Source organism: Camellia sinensis, chromosome 12 (genome assembly GCF_055761805.1).
Source record: "Camellia sinensis isolate YWXY chromosome 12, ASM5576180v1, whole genome shotgun sequence".
Classification (NCBI taxonomy): Eukaryota; Viridiplantae; Streptophyta; class Magnoliopsida; order Ericales; family Theaceae; genus Camellia; species Camellia sinensis.
Genome location: NC_138972.1, coordinates 132,120,244 through 132,148,222, shown reverse-complemented (window position 1 = coordinate 132,148,222; position 27,979 = coordinate 132,120,244). Strand labels below are relative to the sequence as shown.

Below are 27,979 nucleotides of genomic sequence, written 5' to 3'. Positions count from 1 at the left end.
CCAATTGGGTCAAATGGCTAACAACATGAATCGGAGAGAGGAGGGAAAATTACCAAGTCAAACTGTGGCTAACCCTAAGGGACAATACGGGGCAGAGAGTTCGGGTGGGAATGGTAAGCAACATGAGCAAGTGCAGGCGGTGGTTGCTCTAAGAAGTGGTAGGGAGTTAGAGCCTCAATCTGTTGCGTCTGATATAACTAGAGTTAGGAAGGGTGACCACGGTGGTTCACCAAGTGAGAGAAAGGGTGAGGGGGAAACACTTAAGAGGGATGAGTTAGTCCCTAGCACTCCATATGTGCCTAAGGCACCCTTTCCCCAGTGCCTTGATACACCGTCCCCTTTTAATAAGAAGGCGGCATCTATGGAGGCAATGATGGAGGTCTTTAAACAGGTAAAAATCAACCTTCCCCTGTTGGAGGCGATTAAGCAAGTACCATCATATGCCAAATTTCTGAAGGACCTTTGCACGCAAAAGCGTAAATCTAGGACACATGTGTCCCAAAAGGTCCTACTCACGGAGCAAGTAAGCTCCATCTTGTTGAATGACACACCTCCTAAGCTTAAGGACCCAGGTGCCCCAACCATTGCATGCATTATAGGGGACCACTTCATTGATAGGGCCTTATTGGATTTAGGGGCTAGTGTTAATTTGTTGCCGTACTCTGTGTACGAGGAATTTGGGCTTGGCGAGTTGAAGCCCACGACTGTTACTCTTCAGTTGGCTGACCGGTCCCTCAAAGTGCCACGTGGCATGATTGAGGATGTGCTAGTTAAGGTTGATAGGTTCTACTTCCCTGTTGACTTTTTGGTATTAGATATGGAACCGGTAGCCAGTTCTAGGAAACAAATCCCGGTGATTTTGGGTCGACCTTTCTTGGCTACGGCCAATGCGTGCATTAATTGTCGGACCGGGGTTATGGAAGTTTCATTTGGTAACATGCAAGTGAAACTTAATGTTTTCCAAGCATCACAACAACCTCATGAGAGAGAGGAGTGCTTATTAGTGGATGTTGTGGATGAGATTGTTGAGGAGGCTTTGCCCTCCATTCTTGTAGAGGACCCTTTGGAGGCTTGTCTAGCTCATTTTGGGTTTGAAAATTTTGATATAGATGGGTCAGTTGAGGAGGTGAATGTCTTGCTTAATTCTTCTTCTACATCGGATTTTCCTCCATGGAAAGCCCGGTTTGAGTCACTTCCTCCTCTGTCGAGAGAGCCTGCCACACCTTCTTTGGTCACACCACCTACACTTGAGTTGAAGCCACTTCCGGCCACACTCAAGTATGCATTTTTAGGGCCCCAAGATACTTTACCGGTCATCATTGCATCTGACTTGACTGCAGCACAGGAGAGTCAGTTAATGAGTGTTCTCGTGGCACATCGGAGTGCTATAGGGTGGTCAGTGGCTGATTTGAAAGGGATAGATCCTTCCGTGTGCATGCATTATATACACCTAGAGGAGGACACCAAACCTTCTCGCGAAATGCAACGGAGACTGAATCCTAACATGAAAGAGGTGGTGAAGAAGGAGGTTTTGAAATTGTTAGATGCGGGTATCATATACCCCATCTCAGATAGCAAGTGGGTGAGTCCCACACAAGTAGTGCCCAAGAAATCGGGCATCACTGTTGTTGAGAATGAAGGAGGAGAGTTAGTCCCCACACGGACCACTACTGGGTGGCGAGTGTGCATTGATTATAGGAGACTAAATTCCTCGACTAGGAAGGACCATTTTCCCTTACCTTTCATTGACCAAATCCTAGAGCGGTTAGCGGGGCAGGGTTTCTATTGTTTTCTTGATGGCTATTCGGGGTATAATCAAGTCCCGGTGTACCCCGCTGACCAGGAAAAGACCACATTCACATGCCCTTTTGGCACTTTTGCCTACAGGCGCATGCCCTTTGGGCTGTGTAATGCACCGGCGACTTTTCAACGGTGTATGATGGCGATTTTCTCCGACATGGTGGAGAAATTCTTAGAGGTTTTTATGGATGATTTCTCGGTGTTTGGACCGTCTTTTGAGGAATGCCTTAGGAACTTAACTAGAGTGTTAGAACGATGTACTGAGGCAAACCTAATCTTGAGTTGGGAAAAGAGCCATTTTATGGTTCGTGAGGGTATAGTGTTGGGACACATTGTGTCCCCTCGAGGTATAGAAGTTGACAAGGCTAAGGTCGACATCATTGCAGGCCTTCCTCCACCCAATTCCGTGCGTCAAATTAGGTCTTTCCTAGGGCATGCAGGTTTTTACCGTAGGTTCATCAAAGACTTTAGTAAGATATCACGTCCTTTGTGTAGTTTACTAGTTAAGGACGCGCCTTTTGTCTTTGATGACGCATGCTTAAAGGCATTCGAAACACTAAGAATGGCTTTGACCACCGCCCCAATCATGAAGTCACCAGATTGGTCTCTTCCTTTTGAAATCATGTGTGATGCTTCTGATTATGCTGTCGGGGCTGTGTTGGGCCAAAGGGTCAATAAGGCACCATTTGCTATATATTATGCTAGTCGCACTCTCTCGGATGCTCAATTGAACTACACTACTACCGAGAAAGAGTTGCTAGCTGTGGTCTTTGCCTTAGACAAATTCCGGTCTTATCTCCTAGGTTCCAAGGTCATAGTCTTCACTGATCATGCCGCTTTGCGGTATTTACTATCTAAGAAAGAGACCAAACCTAGGTTGATTAGATGGATTTTGTTGCTTCAGGAATTTGATTTAGAGATCCGTGATAAGAAAGGATCTGAGAATGTGGTGGCGGATCATCTCTCTCGAATCCTTGTTGAGTATAATAACGACCCTCTTATTTTGCATGATTCGTTTCCGGACGAACAACTTTTTGAGCTGTCACAAGCGAGCCCTCCGTGGTTTGCACATATTGTGAATTACTTGGCCATTGGGCAAACGCCGCAGAATTGGTCTAAGCAAGACAAAGACCGGTTCTTTTCACAGGTCAGGTATTACTTTTGGGAGGATCCGGAGTTGTTTAAATATTGCTCCGACCAAGTGATCCGACGGTGTGTGCCGGAGAGTGAGGTGCATAGCATTCTTACATTTTGTCATTCTTCTGCATGTGGCGGTCATTTTAGTGGACATAAAACGGCCGCCAAAATTTTACAAAGCGGGTTTTATTGGCCCACAATTTTTAAAGATGCCCATCAATTTTGTAGAACTTGTTTGCGCTGTCAGCGAATGGGTTCGATGTCTCGGCGTGACATGATGCCAATGTCCCCTATTCTTGTGGTAGAAATATTTGATGTTTGGGGAATTGATTTTATGGGCCCTTTCCCGTCGTCGTTCGGGTTTGAGTACATTCTCTTGGCTGTAGATTATGTGTCTAAGTGGGTGGAGGCGATAGCTACCCGAACAAACGATCATAGAGTGGTAATCAAATTTTTGCATGAAAATATCTTTAGTCGTTTTGGGTTTCCTAGAGCCATAATAAGTGATCAGGGTACACATTTTTGTAACCGGTTCTTTGAGTCGGTAGTTAAGAAATACTCTATCACTCATAAAGTTGGCACTCCATACCACCCTCAAACTAGTGGCCAAGTAGAAGTCTCGAATAGGGAGGTAAAGCACATAATTGAGAAAACGGTGAGACCGGATAGGAAAGATTGGTCACAACGGTTAATTGATGCATTATGGGCTTACCGCACTGCTTATAAGACACCCATTGGGATGTCACCATATAGAGCAGTGTTTGGCAAAGCTTGTCATCTCCCGGTTGAACTTGAGCATCGAGCATTGTGGGCCATAAAGAAATTTAACTTCGATATGGCCGCGGCTGGGCTCAATCGGAAATTGCAACTCAATGAGCTGGAGGAAATCCGGAATGATGCATATGAGAGTTCGAGAGTTTTTAAAGCTCGGACTAAGGAATTCCATGACAAGCACATTAATAGAAAATCTTTTGAACCCAACCAAAAAGTGTGGCTTTTTAATTCAAAATTGAGACTTTTTCCGGGTAAGCTAAGATCAAGATGGGATGGCCCTTTTGAGGTAGTTGAGGCATTTAGTCACGGCGCCGTTGAGGTGCGGGATCCAAGAACTGGCCACACTTTCAAAGTGAATGGCCAAAGATTGAAACCATATATAGAGGGGATTGGGAATGGGGATATGATTGAGTCCATTGCCTTGATGGACCCATTTTACTATGATTGATTCCTTGTTCTCTTTTCTTTCCCTTCTATGCTATTTTGTTTTTCTGTGTTCTCGTTATGCTTTACTTGTGTCTAGGAGACTTTAAATCCTCTAAAGGTGTAATTCCTTTGGTGTTTGCCGTGCCCGAACGGCATCTGACGGTCTGGTATAGCCACCTAACTGTGTTTGTAGTGAGTTCCTAGGAGACCAACTGAGACGGTGAAAACTAGAGTTCGAATGGCAAAGCCTAGAACACAAAGGTTTGGGATTTCCGAGACTAAAGTCTGGTTTAAATACCCAGGGGTGTGGAGATTGCTTCAAAACTACCTCGGCTTGAACTCTGTATGGCAGCCCCATAGATTGAGGTAGCTTTATGCGCCTCGATTCTGGATACCAAATCAACCTAGTCTGTCACCCTGTTGGAGAATAGGGAAAGTTACAAATACAGTTAGGGAGAAAAGTAGTACCCGTGGTTTTCGCGTGAAGATCATACCTTTAGTGGGCATTCCGTTATTTTCTTATGTTTTATTTCGGATGCCAATTGAAAGTAGAAATACTCAGTTTTGATTTAAAAAAAAAAAAAAAGTGTGTTATGCTTATTCAATTAAAAAAAAAAAAAAAAAATTATTGTTATACATGTTCATTTGTAAACAAATAAGAATAAAATAAAAAAAAAATATAAAAAAAAAAAAAGAGACAATTCCGCATGTGCGGCACTGTGCGCACATGGGCCAAAATCATTTCACCAAAACAACTTTGCCCCCTGCTATAAAAGCAGGTGCGGGCGTTGGTGCATCAACCAAGCCGCACGTGCGGCTTGGGCCCCGCACGTGCGGGACGACATTTAAAAAAAAAAAAAAAAAAAATGTGCGAGGGGTGCAAATCGCCGCACGTGCGGCCTGGGCCCCGCACGTGCGGGAAGTTTGGCATTTGAAGGAGCTACACTCTGCTTTAAAAGCAGGTGCGGGCCAAGTGCGGGACTTTCAAAATTTTTATTTTTATTTTATTTTATTTTATTTTTTTTTATTTCAAAAAAAAAAAAAAAAAAAAAATTGTTTTGTTTCCTTATTATTTTTATTCTCATTTACTAATTTTTATTTTATTTTATTTTAATTTTCGTTAAAAAAAAAAAAAGGGGTTGTTTTGTTGTCTTATTTTATTTATTTATTTATTTATTTATTTTATTTTATTTTTTTTATTTTTCATTTACTAATTTTATTTTATTTTGGTTTATTTTGATTTTCGTATCAAAAAAAAAAAAAAAAAAAAAAACCCCAAACCACCTTATCTACTCTCTCTCTCCCAATCACTCTCACACTCTCAGATTTTTCTCTCTCTCTCTCTCTCTTATCCCCACAAACCCATCTTCTTCTTCTTCTTTCTTTTTCTTCTTCTTCCCTTTTCTTCTTCTTTCTTCTTCCTCACCACCATCATCTCGCCGCCGGCACCACTTCACTCTCCGTCCGGCAAAACTCCGGCGATCACCATTTTTTCCGGCGAACCTCCATTCTTTTTCTCTCTTTCTCCACTTTTTCAAGGTAAATTTTTCTTTTTCTTCTTTTCTTTCTTTTGCATAGATTTGTGAAAGTAGAAATTATTTTGTAATGTTTTTGATTTATTTATTTATTTATTTTATCTGGATCTTGTGTTAAAAAAAAAAAAAAAAAAAAAAAAAAATCTTAGACTGCATATTTGTTAGAATGCATGTTTGTTAGTTTCTTTTCTTTTATTTATTTTTATTTTTATTTTTATTTTTATTTTTATTTTTTTATGCCTATTATTATTTGTAGAATGCATGCTTGTTAGTGTCTTCTTTAAAATAAATAAAAAATAAATAAATAAAACAAAAAAAAAAAAGTTTATACTTGTTCAATTTTATAACTATATATATATTTATATATATAAATAAAAACCAGATCTATCTTTTCTAAAAAAAAAAAAAAAAAAAAAAAGAGAAATTCCCGCATGTGCGGCACTGTGCACGCACATGCCCCACCTTCTCACCAAAACATGGTTGGTCACTGCAAAATACGCAAGTGCGGGGGGGAGTGATCCGTGACCAAGCCGCACGTGCGGCTTGACTCCCGCACGTGCGGGACACTTTAAAAAAAAAAAAAAAAAAAAAAAAAAAAAAACTTCTTAAATATTGGTACTAACACTAATCCTAATTTAGTTTTTTTTATCTATTATATTTGTTTTGTTTAATTGCGTCGTAGTGATTCTGGGTTCATTTAATTAGTTAGTGAACTTTAGTTTTAGTTTTATTTTATTTTATTTTATTTATTTATTTATTTATTTATTTTCTTTTTTTTTTATTTTTTTTTATTATACTTGTGTAGTTAATGATGTTCTTTTAATTTTATTCTATGATGTCATTGTTCATATCAGTACTAAGTAGTTTAATTTATATTTTATTTTGTTTTGTTTTCTGAAATTTTATTTACTTTTCTTCTCTTAAAAAAAAAATAAAACAAATAAAAAAATAAAAAAAAAATAATAATATATAATACAAAAAAAAAAGTAAAAATAAAAATATATAAATCAATAAATAAACATGTTTAGTTTTGGTTGTTTGATTCTATAATTTAGTCTATTTTGTAGTTTAGTTATTTTTTAGTCTAGTTTAGTTTAGTTTCGTTTATAGTTTAGTAATTTAATTTCATGACTTGTTACTTCATTTATTTAATTAATTAATTTCGTTTTTACAAAAAAAAAAAAAAGAAAAAAAAAAGAAAAAAGAAAAAAAAAAGAGGGAAGTGGGAATTGCATGTGGTACATTCTTTCATAAGTTATTACATTCTCATGCTGGTTTCACGGGTATCTGTATTTATTGTTGGTGTGTGCAGAATATGAGTCGCCGTGTCACTGCTCGGGCCTCCAAAAAGGCCAGGGGTGCCTCCTCTTCGGCGCCACCACCACCACCATCACCACCATCCTCGCCACCACCACCCGGAGACTTGCCTCGGCCGGAGTGGGCTTCACGGCCTCTTCATAAGCTCACACAGTTCAACCTGCCATTTTTTCAGCAGGACGAGGACACTACTTGGGCGGTTGAGCAGCTCCGACTCCGGCAGCAGTTGGGCATTTGTGCTGTGACAGCGCCCACTTATCCTCGTCTGGTGCGCCTATTCTACCAGAACCTGCATGAGACACCCACTGCGGTTGGCCTGCTCTCTGACATTGATGGCCATGTTGTTCACATCACCTCGGCCATGATTGCCAAAGTGTTAGAGTTTTTCGCCAAACCAGAAGATCAGCCTTTCCCGGAAGTTGAGGATCGCCAACCCGTACCTCGCCTCATCCAGCAATACTTCCCGGGAGCCTACGGTGACCTCAGTTTCACATGCTTGCGGCGAAGCAAGCTACCTAGCCGCTTGCTTCTTCTTGATTCCGTGGTCCATAAGAATGTCCTTCCACTTGGGCATCGAGCTGAGCGCCGTTTGGAGTTTGTGCGGGTTTTACACGGGTATCAGCTTGGCTATCAGGTCCCGCTTGAGGATTTCATTTTGCTGCATTTGCAGAAATTCCTACGTGAGGCAGTTCGGCCTACTCCTATGCAAAACCTGACTTGGCCACTACCATTCGCCAATTTGTTGACACTGGTGTTTGAGCTGAACCACCTCCCCATTGCTGAGGATGAGGAGATTGATCGAGGGTATCCGACATTCGGCCGGCGGGAATGGCAGCACAGCATATCTCGCATCCCGCAGCCGGTGGGTGCCCCGGTTGAGGAGGCCCAGGACCCCGTCCATGACCACCCGGCTCATCCTGTTCCCCCTGTGCCTCCCCAAGGGGACCCACTCTACATGACTCGCGAGGAGTACTTACAGCTTCAGCACTCTGTCGATCAGGTCCATCATACTCTTCGTGATCACCACCAGAGTCTCATGGAGTTGCGCACGGATTTCCAGGCTTTTCGCGACTACTCTCAGGCGCGTTTCGATCAGCTCCACGCCGACAACCTCGCCATCCAGCAACAGGGTCAGGATAATGCCTTCGAGACGCGCGCTTTGATGCAGGCCTTGTTTGCCCAACATTTCCCACCACCGCCACCACCACCGGCTTCTCCCTAGTACCCGCCTGTATCTTGCTTTATCTTTTTTATTTTTTTTTTTTTATTTATTTTTTTTTTATTTTATTTTATTTTTTTTATTTTTTTATTTTATTTTTTATTTTATTTTCCTTATTCTTTTCACAAAAAAAAAACAAAAAAAAAAAAAAAAAAAAAAACCAACAAAATTGAAGTGTGTATCTGTTACTCTCCGCCTGCCTGGATGTGCACCTACAATTCTGGTACTTTTCTCTCATTTCTCTTTACTTTTCCATTGAGGACAATGTCATATTCAAGTTGGGGGATGAGGGTTATATTTTATTTTGCGCATTCCTATTTGGCTTATAATTCATGCTTATACCTGTTTCACTTGACTGCATTACTTCACCTGACATGACTTTTTGCTAGTAGGGTGATGATATTTGCATATGTTATTTGGAGATCATAGTAGACTTGTATGAAAAGGATTTATTGGGTAGATACTTGCATGCCATGTTTGCACGAGGAGAGTTGTCTGTGTTTGTGATTTTAGTACACTTGTCATGAGTATGCCTTAATTCACATGAGCACACTATCATAGCAGTGATCTTTTTATTATAATCCCTGGTGTACATCATTGATAATAGCTAGAGTTACAGAAAAGAATAAATGAGGAGCCAAGATTCTAAAAAAAAAAAAAAAAAAAAAAAAAAACCTTGACTAGTTTGGGTCCGTAGCCTTTTTAACTCGAGTTATTAAGCCCGTAGGGGTGTCTCTACACCTAGTGCCCTAAAACCGTCTGGTTTGGGAGTCATTGGCCCAAAACTTGCTACATGGGTTAATTAGAAAGCTTAAGGGACTTAGACATTGCACAGTTAAGGAAAACCAAAAAGAATGATTTGTTCGGATTCGTAGCCTTTTCAACTCGAGTTATTAAGCCCGTAGGGGTGTCTTTACACCTAGTGCCCTAAAACCATCTGGTTTGGGAGTCATTGGCCCAATGCTCGTTACACGGGTTGATTAGAAAGCTTAAGGGATCAAGACATTGCACAGTCATTAAAAAAAAAAAAAAAAAAAAAAAAAAAAAACTTTTTAAAATCTTGGCTGCAATAGGTTAGCTTTTCTGTATATGATGGGTGTTATTATGAGTTACACTGGGTTATTATAGTGGATAGTTAACTAATATGGAGATTGCACTTTACACCGAGGGTACTCATGACTTGTCTACTAGCATGCACAAGTATAGTAAACTTTACTTTTGTATTAACTGAATTGTGGTTTTGACTCAATAGGTTCCTTCATGCTTGTCCACTGTGTCTTTAATGACTCATGTTGTCTAAATATCACACTGTAATGGCACATAAGTTGATTGTTAGGTGGAGTAATGTGGTCATTTGTTGTTGAGTATATATGAATATGATAATGTTTGTGGGTATCATTTCTGGAAACCCTCACGAGACTTTACTCGTCCACTTGGGGTAACCTTGTGGTTTAAAGGCTTGTTGCATATGCTAAATGCAACCGTTTTCCCACGAAAGAGGAAATAGATAGATTTTGTTCAATTTTATTTTATTTTACTTGCTTGAGGACTAGCAAGTAGTAAGTTGGGGGATGTGATTAAGACCGAAATGTACATCATTGAGGCCGTTAATTAGAATCTCTTAACTTCACTTGCTGGTCAAACCGTATATTTTTATGTGTGTTGAGTGTCAATCAGGTTATACATCGTCGGAGCATAAAATGAGCAAAAAGACAGAATTTGGCAGAGTTGACTTTTCCCGCACGTGCGTTGACTTTTTCCGCACGTGCGTTGACTTTCCCGCACGTGCGTTGACTTTCCCGCACGTGCGTTGACTTTTTCTGGGAAAGTCAAACCGACGTTTTAAACCTGTTTGGACGAGATTGGAAAGATGAAAAGGAAGAAAAAAAGGCTGGATTAGGGTTCTGAAATTGTTTGGACCTAAAGAGGGAGGCTAGGGTTTGCAAAAGAGAAAGGAACAAAAAGCTTCAAGGATGTCTCCCATGGTGATTCCTTCTCCTTCTACTTCCTTCCACTCCTCCATGAGTGGCTAGTCTTCTTTTCTAGGGTTTTGATGAAACCCTAGCCATGTAATTATGTAGTTTTCTCTTTTGATTTTATATTATGTAAGGTTTGAACCATTGTATGGTGTTTTAGAAATTCTTTATATATGATCTTCATTATCTTTTCGAATATTTAACTTTCTGTGATTGTTGAATATTATCCATACATGAGTTTTCTATTCCTTCACATTCAAGGTATGGGACGAACCATGCTACGAGGAACGAGTCGTATCACTACCCTAGTTTAGAGTGAACGATTCGTATTACTTGAGATGGTTCGTGCTCGTACATTGAATGTGATGATCTTCTTGTTAAATGCTTTGAGCTTGTAGTTGTGAAGCATTAATTTGTTCAAACCATAGCATAATTAATTTCAATTGGAAACCCTAATTATGTGGTTAGTGGTGAATTCTCAACCCTAGGATTTTTCCCCAATTTAGTAAATCCAATTTCATTTATTATTGATAATTTAATTCCTTAGTTTAATTTATTTGTTATTAAATTAGGTTATGATCATTCAATCTTTTTATCAAAATTAATTTAGGAATTTAACAATTAAATTAGTTTAATTTCACAATAGTCCCTGTGGATCGATACCTGGACTTGCCATTATTCTGATAGAATTTGGTATAGTTTAGTATTTAATTTTGGTGTGTTCAACGACCCATCACATGCATAGCATGATGTATGCTAAATTAAATATGCCCTAACACTAACCATAAAAAGCAGGTAAGTAAAAGGGAGAAAGAAGTGGGGGTTGGAAGACATGCACACACGCACCCACACTTATTACAAATTTACCCTCGCTCGGAGGGACTGAAAGAATATTACAGTCCGAATAAATAATACTAAATTAATTATTACAAAACTTCTAATTTAATTAATAAATTAAATGCAAATGGAAGGTGGCCACAGCCCCCGCCCCGGGATGCGCGAATGATGCGTGCTCAATTTGGACTGTCGGGAAATTCGCTGCCATAGCATTGCTGCCTCTGTTTACACTGCCTAGCTCCCCTGAAAACTACACAAGTCTCAGGATAGGTTCTTTTCACACTGTGGAACACCACCGGCTGGGAGGGATGACCACCGACCGTAGTAAATGCTCATCGGCCTTTGATAAAGCTATTGGCCACCAAAGGATGGCCGGTCGGCACTGTATGTGGCCGATCGGCCAGAAATTCCTGCAGAACCTGCAGTTGACAGCAGCAGAGGGCAAGGCAGTGTATGGCATGGAATTTTGAGCAAATGTGAGCATGGCCACACTCCTTATCATGCAACGGGCTCAAGGGAGTATGACCCTCGACCCTCGGGCCATCAATTGTGCATTTTGATGCATGATGGCCTAAGAGGCCAAGTTTGCAATTTGATGTAAATGCATACAACCAAAAGAGATGAATGCCAACACCCTATCATGTTGAGGTCAAGGAGGGTCGGCGACCGAGGGTTGAGACGTGTTTCGTCACTTCGAGTACGAACACACCTTACCCCTCATGCTTGGTTTGACACCCCAAACCAAGCAATGCAATGCATGCATACAAACATGGCTCAAGTTATGCAATATAAGGCTAAGATGCAAAACATGTCAAATGCAATGCAATCTATCATGCAAGCATGCAATGTCCAACCATGCAATGCAACTAGCTAAACAACATGCAAACATGCAAATGTCATGCAATGTAAGCATGCAACCAATACAATGTAACATGCCAAACATGCAAAGTATGCGAAGATGGACTTATACTGAAATGAGAAGGCCTCAGCCCACCCCAAAACAGTGGCCTAAGTGCACTAAAATGATGATGCCAATCATGCAAAATAAGCATGCAAACTAATGAGCCTAAGACTAAGGCATGAAGGCCAATTCTCAAGCATACCAAAAGAAGGCAAACATGGACATTAAACCAACAAAATCAGTGCCATGGCATGCTAGAATGAGCCCCAAAACCCGCACACATGGCATCCCAAAGACTTAAACACAAGGCATGCACAATGCTCCAATCCAAGGTATAAAAGGAGACTTCTTCAAGGCATGGAAGGAATGATAGATGCGAACATTTAAGCACAAAACATGGACTGATATGGTATGGTAAGTGATTCCAAATCACTGAAATAGCCTAACTAAGGCATGTTTATGACCCACACCTTTAAGGCTCACAAGCCAAAATGCATAGAAACTATATCAAACATGTCAAGCATGACCAAAATAGTAACCAACAGACCTTAAGCATGGAAAAATAATGCCAAGAACTTTACAAAGCAAGATCAAAACATGAGAGCATGGCGGTCTAATGACATGATGCACTTCTAGGCCAAATAAGGGAATACAAAGCAAATATATTAAGCATGAAAGAGAGCACTAATCCGACCAAATATAAGGGTATATTAGGACCCAACAACATACAAAACCCCCTGAAATGGGACCAAAAACACCTAATCATGCATGCTACCCTTATAAGTCAAGAATATGCAAAAATGAGAGACTAAGGGAGAGGGGTGTCCCTCCCCTTTACAAGACCTCAAAACCCCTTCTTCACCACTGAAAATCCACTGGATTTCAGTGGTGAGAAGGCCAAGACTCAAGAGTAACCAAAGCTTAAGAAAGAAAGCACCAAAAGGGCCAAACAAGGCCTAAGAGGCGGAGGTCGACCCCAAACCACAAAAGGACCTTAATGAAAGATCTCAAGCATGCAAATACAAGACTTTTTTATGTTATACACAAAGCTTAAATCAGCATGCAAGGTAGGTCAAAAACTAATGCAAGATTGGGGAAAATAAAGCAAAAGTCTTACCCTTGAAGAACACTTCAAGAACAGCTGGTCCAGCCACTCTCTTCTGACCAAAATCAGTCTAAAACTTCAAAAACAAACCTTCAAAAACAAACCCTCAAAGCCCCTCAAGGTCGAAGCAAGGTGTAATGGTGTGTGTCTTAGTGCAAAACTAAGGTCAAAACACACTTTCTAGGCCTCCAAACACACACTAAGGATGAGAGAGAGGGAAATATATATATAGAGAGAGTATATGACAGATGTATATATGTATAATCTCTGGTTTTTTGTTCAAAATCTCTAACCCTCTACAATGGAAGAAGAGACGTGCTTATATAGGCAAAAGAAATGGTTCTAAGCTTCTCAAAGAAGCTAAGTAAAAGGGGGCAAAGGGGGCAAGGAGGTCAAGGCTTCTTGAGGAAGCTAAGACAGCTGGCCAAGCTTCTTGAGGAAGCTTTGACAAAGGGTCAAGCTTCCTCAAGAAGCTTTGACCAAAGGGGGGCAAAAGGGGCAAAACAGCCACATGTTAGCCCCGGGGTAGGTTTGGTGTATTCCAGCTGGCACAGTTGGCATGCACCATGCCTGAAGAAGGCAAAAAGGTGTTACCGGCCAAAAAAGGAGGTTGCCGGCCAAACAGATAGCCGACCGGCCATTGGTATTAAGAAACTAGGGCCGGTGTCAGCAATTAATGGCCGGCGATGCAAAGGGAAGGCCGATGGGGTGTGGGGATGGCCAACAAGCCATTTCCTACCCCTCAAAGCAAAAACACAAGTATTTGGTGCAAAACCAAATGCAAGACGAACAAGTTGAGAGATCCTGAGGCAAGGCGCGCAACCAAGGCCTCCGGGAACTCAAAACGAACACGAACATGGATGATCACCGCGTGTCCCCACCGGTGACGTCCAAGTCTTGAGGACGGTCAAAAATGGGGTGTCTACACTCGCATTCAACTAGCAGCGATGCCCCAGGTAACAAATTTTCCTTCCATTCTTCAAATACCGATGTCGAGTATGTATGTTACAACAAGGACAAGCTAAAGCACCTTTCGTGCTCCATCCAGACAAATTTGCATGTGCAAGAAAATCATTTATTGTCCACAATAAGACCGCGTACAATTGGAACATTTGATTAGTTTCTGCATCGTACGTCTGAACACCATTTTTCCACAATTCATTCAGTTCATCCACTAACAAGCGCAAGTAGACATATGAGGTTGTTTCATGCACAACCACGGTGGCAAATTATAAGGCATCACAATAACTGGCCAACTGCTGTGAGCAACATTCATTGCCTTGAATGGATTAAATCCATCCGCTGCTAAACCTAGTTTGACGTTGCGAGGCTCACTCACAAACTTGGGATACAAAGTATCAAAATTTTTCCAGACAGGAGAGTTAGCAAGATGTCTTATTTTGCCATCATCAATTCGGCCCTCTGCATGCCATCTCATTAATGAAGCAGTTTTGGATGACATGAACAATCTTTGAAGCCTTGGAATCAAAGGAAAGTATCTCACAATCTTCTGGGGAATTCTTTGTTGCTTCTTTTTATAATCATTCTTCTCATCCTCAAACTTTTTGTATCTAGGCGTCTGACACACTATGTAATCATCCCTACTAGCTGTCTCCTTCCAATACAGTGAGCAATCTCTTGGGCATACATGTACCTTGTGATAACCGAGGCCCAATTCTCTAAGGAGTGCCCTCGTTGCATAGAATGACTTTGGCAAACTTTCATCTTTTGGGAATGCATCCTTCAAAATTTTAAGCAACATCGTGAAAGACTTGTCGCTCCATTCACTAAGGCACTTGATATGCAATAATCGAACAACAAATGAGAGCGTTGAAAACTTTTGACACTCTGGATACAACTCTCTTTCGGCCTCCTTCAATAAACTGAAAAATCTTTCAGTTTTCTTATCCGGGCCTAGTTCGATATTAAAACTTCCTGTCTCATTACTAGCAAGATGAACCAAGCTTGGTGGAGAAAGTCCGAACCCCTCATATATCATTTCATTGACTTCATCGCCATCATTCGAATCACTGACATTCTCATTCAATGGCACAAACGCCGGTAAATCTTCCCCGTGAAAAATCCATCTGGTGTAGCTTAGAAGAAACCCATTGACCATTAAATGTTCTCTCAAAAGGTCTTTCTTTACTAGTTTGACATTCCGACACTGTTTACATGGACATGTGACTTCAATTGATAGAGGATTATTTTGGCATGCAAGTTTAACAAATTCCTTAACCCCTTCTATATATTCTGGATGCACCTATTCTGATTTGTCCAACTTTTATCCATCTGACTTTGTCTCACACTACAAATGTCACTGCCAAATCAACAAGGTTCAAAATTATCATTTCATTTTAATTATTCTTAACCTCAATTAAGTACCTTATAATGCATGCGACATGACACCATTCACCTCTAACTCTTTTCTAATAGGTTGGTTCATCCTATTTTCCCATTCAGGAATGCACAGTCTATATTGTAAAAAGTAGCTCATACCGCTCTATCCATCTCTAACGAAATTTCGGCAGCATCTCCCCATGGTTCTCCAAGTACACGACATAGACTGGGTATACTGCTACACCTTGTCTAGTATGCACTCAGAGAACATGAGGAGCTACTACACGAAATCTCTACGAGATGGACTATATTTAAGCGGTAGAACTACTATTACAACATAGACTTGTGCTCCTGAACTGTCCCAATTGGACAATCCAAGAAGAGCTTCATCAAAGATGACTAGGTATCTCTAATGAAGATTCTTGGACAGGTCTAAGGCTATTTATGTATGCATGGATAATTACTAGCTAAATTAACAGCTGTCATGATTATTGTATCCTGGTGGTACAACCTGAATCAAAACTGTCAAGCATACTAAAAGCATTTCTAGCATGAAGCATATTAATGAAGAAACTAAAAGTTTCTACAATGCTCTTGATAGATTATGATATAGAGATTCATAAAAAATGACTAGGTATCTTTAATGAAGATTCTACAAGAACAACCAGATTATTCTAATTGATCACAATAACAAAGTAAAAAATTCCACGATTGTAGTTGATAGCACATTATAATGGCAAGTACTAGATATTAGGATTCTGAGTTCAAACATGAAATGCTTCCGCGGTTTTCATTTATCTGAGTTATGCAGTTTTAGAGTTGCATTGAGTTATCTAAATACGTCCCATTACTCATAAGGAGGAAGTATGGGTGCTAAAGATCAATGATTAAGGAAAAAGGAGAAAATTCAAATCTTTTGCCTTTTCTCTAATATGTGGTACTATTGCTTCTTATCTAAAATCTTTCTCCCAAGGGTCATTATATGTATCAAAAACCAGAACTATTCCTTTTGAACTTTCACACTCATGGTGCCTACAAAATTCAACAGAACCTCTAGCAAGGGTTGGCTCTCTCCAATTCTTTAAGTTTATTCTCCAACTCTTTAAGTTTATTATGATCATGGAAAAATACTCTTCATACGGTATAAAGATCTCTTAAAGTCCCCAACACTATTTGGTGGGGTGGAATGCCGAATATGATAATGTAGGAAATGGGTGTTTTCATGGGATTCTCTCATTTCCTCTCCCCTGCTGCCTGCCAATACCCGCACTTAGCAAAAATGCCTATTTTTGAGCGACTTATGTAGCTCCTTTTTTTAAAGTACTTTCCTAGTTTTTATTAGTTAATATCAATGCAATGATTGAATTTGAAAGCAAGAAAAGTGTTTTGGAAATGATAACAGACATAACTGTGCCTAGTGTCATGTAAGAAAGTATTGTCATTGAGATGCTAGCAGTTACTTGTTTCAATGAAGATCCAACAGTTTAACTAGCATTTTTAAAGCACTTACCTAGGTTTTAGGAGTTTACAACAGGAATACCATTTGAATTTGAAAGCAAGAAAAGTGTTTTGGAAATGCTAACATTAGTGTTGCTTGTGTTATATAAGAAAGTAAAGCATTGGAAGGGCCTAACAATGAACATGTCCCTCTGTCTCACCAATTATAATCATACAATTTGATTTTTTTAAAAATTAATTTAAAGGAAAAATTATAAATGTGGTTTGTGTAACTTGTCTATCGTGTCAATTTGGGTTCTAATTCTATTCAATTTTTCCTTTACTTTTTTACATTATGTTAATTTAGTCTAATTAATAATATTTGTTAAGTAATTGAACATAAATTAAGGGTAAAATAGTTCACTCAAAAGGAAATGGACCATTTAAGTAGAGTGAGTGGATTACTTTGCCGCTTCATTTCATTGCAATTTCTAAACATGCATTATGGATTAAACTAAATTGACATAATGTGAAAAATTCAACTTAGAGTTGATTCAATTAAAACTACAAAAAAACAAAAGCCGATCTACAAAAACTACATGTATAATTTTCCCTCAGCTAAAAATCAAATCATGTAACTCATAAGATACAAAATTTTAGTACTTCAATGTACTTCTACCAGCCACTTCTAAAGCATCCAAATAAACATATATAGAAGCAATATATATATATATATATATCAATTGATCAGAAACAGCAGAAACCACTCATGATCTGGTTGTTTTGAACTTATGTAGAGAAAATTGGATAAAAATATTTAACATTGAACTATTCTGAGATGGCAGGTATACACCTTTATAGATAGTAAAAGAAAACAAATTTTATACCTGAAGATTTAAGTTGAGGGTGTTGAGTACAGGGTTCACAATTCAGGTCCGGATCAGATCCAAATGCCTCATGCCATCATCGTAGTCTAAACAATACCAGATATATCTCAATTCTCTTAATGAGGAACAAATATGCTACATCAAGACAATCAAAATGGGAAATAGAGTCAACATTTGAAGGAGAACTCGAGCATAAAGGTTAATCACTAATCCGAGGCACAACGAATGACCATAGACTAAACAGGGGACCATCATCATAAAATTATCAAGTTCAAATGCGTGGAGCCATCATCATAAAATCATTGAACAGAGATATGTGTTATAAAACGAATCAAAGATATGAGTATGAATGTATACACTATTCAACCAAAAAAAAAAAAAAAAAAATCAAAACAAAAAGAAAAAGAAACAGCTAAACAAATTGAAACTCACAAAATCGAGAACCAAGCTTCAAAAGCTGCAATCCAAGTGGTGGCCTTCAAATCATCGCCAGATCTGAAATCGAGCGAGAGAGAGAGTTTTCGAAATCGAGACAGAGAGCGTATTTGAAATCGAGCAAGAGAGTAGACTGAGAACAAATTTGAAGGAGTAGACTGAGAACTTTAATCGCCCAGATTCAAATCTCCAAATTGCAAATCGCAAATTGCAAATCAATTTTGCTCAGAATGAATTTGAGTACTACAACACTATCGCAAATTGCAAATAAATTTTGCTCAGAATGAATTCGAGCTCGATAGAGAGAGAGAGAGAGAGAAATCACAGCTTTAGGGCTTTAGGATGTGGTAACGGCGTTAGGCAATTAACACGCGGAGATTATGTTTAAAAGAAATCTAATACAGTGTTTTAAAAACGTTGTTTTAATTAAAAAATAGCGGCTTTTTTATAAACATCGTAAACAAAACGTTGCTATATCCTATTTTTCCTGTAGTGTTACCAAAGGCATGCTTAACAGTAAAGACAATAATACAGAGTAAGGGGCTGGCGGAAGCCAAAACAGTAAATAAAAGGTGTCCAATGAGCTGTGACATGCTGAATGCAAAAAGACTTTCCTGAACATATTCACATTCAAAACCAAAACAGTATATACATACATCATATACAGACATTCAGGTTAGGGACCAAATCCATAACATAACAGTACAGTGCAAGTCTCAACATTGATTACAGAACAGAGGCAAAAGGGGAAATCTAAAACACCCCAAACCAGCCTTGTCTTTGACGCACTCAGAACCTCGAAGTGAGGCACAATGGTTGGCTTTGACAAAACGGGAGCTTAGCCTGACGCTCTTAGCATCGGTCCGGTGCCTGGACACCTACATATATATATAAACAGTGAGCTAAAGCCCAGTGAACAGTTATGTAAAGAGGTTAAGAATGAATGTCCTTTCAGTAATTAAACAGTCATATCAGTCGTTTAGAAACCATAGCAGTCATATGTGGTACATCCCATAGCAAAACAGTACAGTAGGTCTTAACAGACCGAACAGTCAGTTGATGGCCATCATAACAGTAACAGTGGTGGTTCCAAACTTGGGAACCGACAGAGATCTCTGTGACAGTAGCAGTAACAATACAGTAATAGTAAGTTGCTAAGGATGCCACAAATATAGTTTACAAATAGGACAAATATTCGTTTATTAAACAATAACATTTCAGTAAACAGAACAGTTGATCATTCAGAAAATATTCATAATTGAACATATCTTTACAACATTGTTACTCACAGAGCACTGAGCTATAAGCAGCTAATGAGCGTCCTCGGATGCCAACCCTACACAGTTACAGAATGAACACACACTAAGTTACACACTTGGGAATCAATAACTTAGTCCCTATCTTGACTCGGTGTGGTTCTACATCAATATCCTCATTAAGATGCGTTAAACATGGCCTAGGAATGCCTATGATGGAAAAAAGGATGTAAAGATGCACTTTAAAATACTTTTCAAAATTTTTAGGAAACAGGGGTCTCGCTTGAGTGTGGCTTTCTACGCTCGAGCGGACATGCAGACAAAGTATCTTCGCTCGAGCGTGACTTCCTTCGCTCGAGTGGACTGTAAACTTCATGAAAAGTACTAGATGCATGCAATTCACGCTCGATGGACGCTCAACTTCCGCTCGAGACGTGAGACTCAGGTCTTCGCTCGAGCGTGAACTCTCTCGCTTGAGCGGACTGTAAAACACAAAAACTTCTAGGTACATGCATTTCACGCTCGAGCGTAACTTTCCACGCTCGAGCGGAAGTGCACGACTCAGAGGGTATGCTCGAGCATGAAGTCCTATGCTCGAGCGTGGGTCAAAAATCTAGAATTTCCAGATTCATCCCCAAGCACAAAACTCAAGCATTTAAGCCTCAAACTCGATCCTTTTGGGCTAATTTTCTGGAAAACACTTAAAAACCCATAATACAACATGTTTCAAAGATCAATTTTATAAAATCAAGCCCAAAGGTAAACCAATTGAACACCAATTTCAAGTAAACTTCAAGAACAAGATGTACATTTAACATGCATGTGTTCAATTGAATTCAAAGCTACTAACACATGACCAAATGCAAGTTTTAGCTCAAGAACATGATGAATTCATGGACTATAACAAAAATGTGGACATGCATGTGGAAATTCATGAAGAACAACCTCAAAATGCTATGGTATAGACATGCATGCATGAATTCACTCTCGAATTCAACTCTTTAAACCAATTCTTGAATCTAAACACTAATTTACCATGGACCATGCAAGATACAACTCAAATTCACAAATGAGAGGATGAAATCTCTACCTTAGGTCTTCAATTTCAAGTATGGAAGCTTAATTATGCAATTCCTCTTCAAATCTTCTAAGTTTCCAAACAAAACTCTTGATGAAACCAATTTTCCTCTACTCTCCCTCTCTCTCATGGTTTTCCTCTGGAAAAGGATGAAGAATGATGCAACTAAGCTCTAAACAATATTTTTGACAAAGTGGCCCACTAGTATGGCAAAAATGTAATTAAGTCCAACTAATGTACTTTAACTTAAATAACTCTAATTTAATCATCCCAAATCAAATTTAAATTATAGCTACCATAAAATCACATAAATTCTAATTAACATAAAACACTAATCAATTTCAGATTCGGCCGCCGATAAGGCCTTCAATTTGCAATTCGAAATTAAAACACGAACATATCATTTAGTAGTCAAACAGATAGAAATGCATTTACAGACAATACACTCATGCAATCAGTTTAGGATTTCCTCCTAATTAGTTACTTATCATATTCGGTCACAGTTTAGCAGCAATAAGAGGTGAGGGTTGTCACAGTTGTATCAAGAAGAACTCTTGTGGTTCCAAAAGTCTAGAGCCAAGTGGATAACTCAAGGTGAAAGAAATACCAAATACTTTCACCTTACTACCTTGGCTAAAAGAAGAAAGAGAAAGATTGAGATTCTCAAGAATGAGAATGGGATGTGGGTGGATCAACCTGACCAATTGAAAGAGTTGATCACCAATTACTTTATTAATCTTTTTGGTTATACCCCTTCCATTATTTCCACTAATTGGAGTAACCTGGTGAGCTGCAAGCTAAACTAGGTAGACAATGTTGCCCTCACTAATGTCATTACCAATGAGGAAGTGTGGAAAGCTGTTAAGAATATCAATGCCTTTAAAGCTCCTGGGAGGGATGGGTCCAGGCTATGTTTTACCATACTTATTGGTCCATTGTTGGTGTTTCTGTGTGTGATTTTGTTAAAAATTGTTTTCTTCACAACCATATTCCCAGTGATGTGAATAGAACTCTTATAGCTTTGATCCCAAAAATTGATGACCCTGAGAGTGTCAAACAATTTAGACCTATTAGCCTTTGTAATGTTTCTTATAAAATTATTTCAAAAATCATTGTCAATAGATTGAGGCCCCTCTTAAGCAAGATTGCTAGACCTAACCAAAGCAGCTTCATTCCTGGAAGAAATACTAGTGATAATATAATCATTACTTAAGAAATTATTCACTTTCTCAACAAAAAAAAGCGTAAGAAGGGAGGTTTGGTTTTTAAAATTGATTTGGAAAAAGCTTATGACAATCTCTCTTGGGATTTTTTTAAAACAAACTTTGGAGGAGTTTAATTTTGATCATAATTTTATTGAGCTTATTATGTGTTGTGTGACCACTGTTAGCACTGCTGTTATCTGGGATGGTGCTTCTCTTCAGGAATTCACTCCCTCCAGAGGGTTGAGACAAGGGAACCCTTTGTCTTCTTACCTGTTTGTGCTTTGCTTAGAGAGGTTATCTAATATGATTAGTTTTCAAGCTGATAATAAAGCTTGGAAAAGGGGTGGAGACTTCCAGAAGAGGGCCCAAACTCACCCATCTTTTCTTTGCTGATGACTTAATGCTTTTTGGACAGGTTACTACATCAAATTGTAGTACTATAATGAAGGTCATGGATGAGTTTTGTGATGTTTCTGGTCTGAAAATCAATCATCGTAAGTCCAAACTCTTTGTTTCCCCTAACATTTATAGGAGGAGTGCTAAAGAGATGAGTACCAAGTGTGGCATCCCTCTTACTTTTGATTTAGGGAGATACTTGGGTGTCCCTATCATTCATGGCAGAGTACCCACATTTTAGAGAAGATGCAAGAGAGGTTGACAGGGTGGAAAGCTCATACTCTATCCATGGTTGGTAGAGCCACTCTAAGCCAATCTGTGGCTTCTGCTATACTTACCTATGTTATGCAGACTATGCTCTTACCATCTAAGGTTTGCAATGAAATTGACAGTATGAATAGAAACTTTCTCTGGGGGGACACTCTGGAAAAGAAGAAAATTCATCTTGTCAATTGGAATGTTGTGTATGAAATGAAAAAAACTGGTGGTCTGGGGATTAAAAAAGCTAGGGATAAGAACCTTGCTTTGATCTCTAAGTTGGGTTGGAATTTGATTAGCCACAGAGACAGTCTGTGGTGTGAGGTTTTGAGACATCAATACTTAAACAATACTTCCTTCTTTGACTTGTAGAAAGGTAGGGATGCTTCATATATTTGGAGTGGCATCATGAGCACTAGACTTTTTTTAAGGAAAGGTGTTAAGTGGAACATTAGTGATGGCAAGTCTGTGAATGTTTGGAAAGATTGCTGGTGTGGAAATAGTTCCTTTGAGGATACTGTCTCTTGCACTATACAATCTAATCTTATTGATGCTAATCACATTTCCAATCTGAGAGAGTTGTTGGGGGCAGATAGGAACTGGGATGTAAATCTGGTTACAGATAACTTCCCCCACCCACTGGCTACGATTATCCTGGGGACTCCACCTCCTGGAAACAATGGGATGGATACTCCTGTTTGAAAGGGATCTCCAGGTGGAGAATTTATTATTTCCTCTGTGTATGAACTACTTCAGGGAAATGAGGATAGAGAAGAGGACTGGTCTTGGGTGTGGAAACTGAGATTACCACAGAAACTAAAAGGTTTCTTGTTGACTGTCCTGCATGAAAAACTTCTCACCAATCAAATGAGATTGAATAGAGGATTGACTAATACTCCTCACTGTCTTAGATGCAATGGGGTTGAAGATGTGAATCATTTATTTAGAGAATGTTATCTAGCTAAGGAAGTGTGGCTCACTGTTTTTGATAAACAATGGTACATAGATATGATGAGGAGACCTTGGATGGATTGGCTCAAGAGGAATGCTAAAAGTAAAAATCATTTTAATGAACAGCTCTCTTGGTATACTATTTTTGTGGTGGCTTTGTGGAAAATTTGGAAAAACAGAAATGGATTTGTCTTCGAAGGAAAATCTGTTAGTAACCAAGAGAGTGCAAAGTTTATTTTCGATTACTCTCAAGAAATCCATCAAGCTTTCCTTCAGTCTGTTCCACAACCCAGACCCTCATTTAGACTAATCAACTGGTGTTTTCCACCTGCAGAAGGCTGAAACTAAACACTGATAGCAGCAGGAAAACTGGAGGAAATTGAGGCTTTGGTGGGCTGATTCGGGACGAGCGAAGTGCTTGGGTGTGTGGATACTATGGACATTTGCAACCAGGAACCAGCCTCGAAGCTGAATTATGGGCTTTATACAGGGGACTCACAATTATCCTACAAAAAGGCATGAACAATGTTATCATTGAAACAGATGTGATGCAGGTGGTACAACTGATGAACGAAGAAACAAGAGACAACTGCCCCTTCAAGAATCTGGTGGAGGACTCTAAGATCCTATTCTGAGGATGCCAATGCACTGTTCAACATGTTTGGAAGGAAGGAAATCTCTGTGCTGATGCCCTGACGAAGTTTGGAGCTCAACAACCCGAAGATATGTTGGTGGTGAATGAGCCACCGGCGGAAATTAGAAGTCTTATTGTTTCTGATATGATAGGATTGTCTAGGGAACGGGCTTAGCCCTTGTTCCTCCTTTCCATTTCCGTTGTAACCCAAAAAAAAAAAGAAACATTAAAGGAAGAAATGATAAAGCCCAGTTTATTCACATGCAAAATAGAATCATTTACTAATTTAGAAGAGTTAAGGCAAATCATGGCATACTTTGGTTATTGACTCATTTTGATCCTTGTAATTTTAATTAGTTTGACTTTGACTTTGAATTTATGATTTTGTTTTAATTTGATTCAATTGATTACAACTCTTACATTTTTTTTTTATAAAAAATATACATATAAAAATGCATGCGTTATATCTTTTAGAATGAAATTATAAATTTACTAACCTTAGTGAGTTCACCTCAATTAATTCAATAATTATTTTCATTCAAAAACACTAATGATGTGTTTGGTTGAGGGATTTAGAAAGAGAAAGGGAAAAGGTGTGTGAAATGTAAGTATATTTTATTCACATTTCACCTATCTTTTCCATTTCTTTTTCTAAATCTCTTCTCAAATTTTCCAACCAAACACAGCGGTATTATCAATTGGACCAAATTGATACAAAATTTAAAATTAAAAGTTAAAATTGTATTAATTAAAAGTGTAAAAATCTAAATGACACAAGATATAAAATGTACGGACACTGATATAATTCACCCAAAAAGTTAACTTGTTTTCATTGGAGGCACTACAAAAAATTAAGGTTTTGGGGACCAAAATTTAGGGACAAAATTATTTTTTACGAACCAAATATTTTTGTTGCGAAAAATATCGTTATTATATTTTTAGCAACGAAAATTGGATATTAGAGATGAATTATTATCTATATGGGATCAAATTTTTCATCTCAAAAAATAAATCATTTTGTGATCAAATTATTTTGTCCCTAAAAATCTATTTATTAGTGACATTTTTAAAATTTTGTCGCTAAAAGTCTTATTTTTTACTTTTTAGGACGATCTTTTAACGACTATCTCATAATAATAGAAATTGATCCCTAAAAATCTTTTATAACAAAATTTTCAGACCAAAAACTGTTATATGCTGCAATGAAGATAGAATTCCCTTGAGGTTGGATGAGAAAATACAAAGGAGAGTTGTCAGCATATTTTGTCATATATGCTTTTCCCATGGACAGAGGCAAGTGCGATCGTGGAAAAAATGACAGCGGTTTCGGCCTCATTGTCTTGATTATTCCATCAACCATTTTTATTTTATTCCAATGTCTTCATCCAACACCACAAACCCTGATTTCCGTTTACCAAATTTACAAATTCTGATCTTACAAAATAGATGAAAAAAAAAAAAAAATCTAAGTAGAATAATGTGGAGACTACAAATTATATTTTAGAGAATTATCATAGTTGGTTTTGTTTTCATAATCTAATTTTTCACTTTTTTGAAAAAGTAGAAACTGATTTGATGGAGAAATTTTTGGTTGATAATAGGGTAGAAGGGATGTGATATCTTTTTTTATTGTGATTAAATTTAATAGTAGAATCCATTACATTTATGTAGATTTGGGGTGGCTGCTGTGTGGGGGTGCACAGTAGCCACTGTTGTGCAGTCAAATTGGCCTATTTCGGGACTCGATCGATAATCTAAACCGTTTATATTTTAGAATATATCAAGTAGAACATACTTGTAAAAAATTAAGTTAGTCAGATATCATTTACCTATTCATCTACTCACATTTGTATCTACAAAAATAAATATTCATTCTAATTTAAAATATTAAAATGAATACAAATGTGAGTGGATGAAAGGGCAAACGATATCTGATTAACTTGATTTTTTGCAGGTATGTTCTAATTGATGTACTCTAAAATGTGAATAATTCGGATTATCGAAATGAGCCCATTTCAGGGCCTATTTTGATAATTCGAAAGTGTTTGAGAGACAATAAAGACATGCATTTATGATTGGTGGAAGCTCTACAAAAATTTTCACTTTTGGCGACTAAATTTTTAGTCGCCAAAAGTTCATTTTTAGTCGCTGAAGGGTTTCAGCGACTAAATTATTTGGTCACAGAAGTAGTGGTTGAAGAATTGTCGGTAAAGGTCGTTAGCGACTAAAATTTTTTTAGTTGCCAAATGTAATCAATTTCCGACTAAATTTTTAGTCGCCAAAGGGTTAGATATTAAATTAAATTATTACATCTTAAGCGACCAAACTTTTAGTTGCTTAAAGTCCCACATTTTTAGCTACTAAAATTTTAGTCGGTAAAGAGTTCTTATTTTGGTTACTAAAAATTTGTCGCCTAAAGTCCCACATGTTTGGCTACTAAAATTTTAGTCAGCAAAGAGTTATTGTTTTGGCTACTAAAGTTTTGGTCGCCTAAAGTCCCACATTTTTAGCTACTAAAATTTTAGTCGGCAAAGAGTTCTTATTTTGGCTACTAAAATTTTAGTCGGCAAAGAGTTATTATTTTGGCTATTGTAGTTTTGGTTGCCTAAAGTCCCACATTTTTGTCTACTAAAATTTTAGTCAGCAAAGAGGTCTTGTTTTGGCTATTAAATATTTGGTCGCCTAAAATCCCACATTTTTTGCTACTAAATTTTTAGTCGGCAAAAGTGTTTTTATTCTTTAGCTTTTGTTTTTAGTTACGAAATATTTTTGTCACCAAATGTTTGATTTTCGTTTGGCTACAAAACTTTTTATCGTCAAATGTCTATTTTTTTTTTTTTTTTACTACAAAACTTTTAGCCACCCACAGTATTTTTCCAATTTCTTTTTAGCTACTAATTGTTTAGTCGCCAAAAACATAATATTATGTTTTATCGCAAAATTATAATTTTTCCACAACCTGTCTATTCCATGCAACTTGTAATATGTATATAAACAAAATGATATGTACTATCAATCATTGCACAAGCTGCGTCCATATACAAAAAATAAATAACTTTAAATGTTAAAGTCCATACAAACCAACTATTGTCCAAACTAAAATAATAATTCCATACAAAAATCAAAATCCTCCGTATACAAAAAATACATTTACTACCAAGCGAAATTACCATTTGGCATGGTACAAATTACCATCGTAATTTGTAACACGACAAAAGGTGATATATGTACCACGACAAAATTTTTTCTATAGACCATGACAAAAGGTCATATATGTATGCCGACAAATGGTCATATATGTACCATGACAGAAGGTGATCTATGTACCACGGTAGTCATTATTTGTTGATTGCCAAAAGTTTTCTGTATCAGTAATAATGAACTACATAAAAGCTGAGGACGACAAAAGTATTATATTAGTTCTATATAAAAGTGAAAATTCTTCTCCATACACCAATATGGATTATCCACAAGTCCACACAACAAAGCCATCTACAGAAAAGAAAAAAAGAAAAAAAACATTAGAATTGGTTACAAAATATCAATCCAGTCAGTCATAGGGAACATGTTCTAACATGCATTTAAGGTAGAATAATCGAGAAACGTCTTCTTGGAAATAAAAGAAAGTATATATGTATATATGTATCATACAATATTTATTCCAACCAACTACACAAACAATCTAATATGTAATTTCTTCATCCTATAAATATATAAAAGCAATTATTAGAATATGTAGAAATTATTTTTATAAATTTGTCGCTCTTTAAACTAAGTGTTGTGAGTTTTTCGACTAAGTGTAAGGCGTTTTCGGCTCAAACTCCAAGCCTATGGGTCCTAATTACATTTCGTCAGTTGTCACAGGTCTTGATTGTCAAGGGGAAGCAGTCTGTGAGAGCCACACGGTGGTTCGGGGGCTGTTTTGAATTTTTGCCCCCAAAACGCCATTTTTGAAGTAAGTTCAAGGCGTATTCGGCTCTAACTCCCAACATACGGGTCCTAATTACATTACATCTGTTGTCACAGGTCGTAATTGTCACGGGAAACCAGTCCGTGAGAGCCACACGGTGGTTCT

General features: G+C 38.1%; 2 protein-coding genes across 2 annotated transcripts; one reads left to right on the top strand and one right to left on the bottom strand.

The window, feature by feature from the left end:
• Nucleotides 1-259: 259 nt before the first annotated feature.
• LOC145803877 (uncharacterized) lies at nucleotides 260-8,211 on the top strand. Its single transcript, XM_082897259.1, has 5 exons — nucleotides 260-1,349; nucleotides 1,797-2,055; nucleotides 2,626-2,680; nucleotides 3,065-4,063; nucleotides 6,985-8,211. Exons 1-5 carry the CDS (start codon nucleotides 362-364, stop codon nucleotides 8,209-8,211), a joined length of 3,528 nt encoding a protein of 1,175 aa, XP_082753385.1. The 5' UTR covers nucleotides 260-361.
• Nucleotides 8,212-14,201: 5,990 nt separating this feature from the next.
• On the bottom strand, nucleotides 14,202-15,146 carry LOC145803876 (uncharacterized). The gene has a single exon (XM_082897258.1). The coding sequence runs from the start codon at nucleotides 15,144-15,146 to the stop codon at nucleotides 14,202-14,204; it is 945 nt and encodes a 314-aa protein (XP_082753384.1).
• Between the last annotated feature and the right edge of the window lie 12,833 nt (nucleotides 15,147-27,979).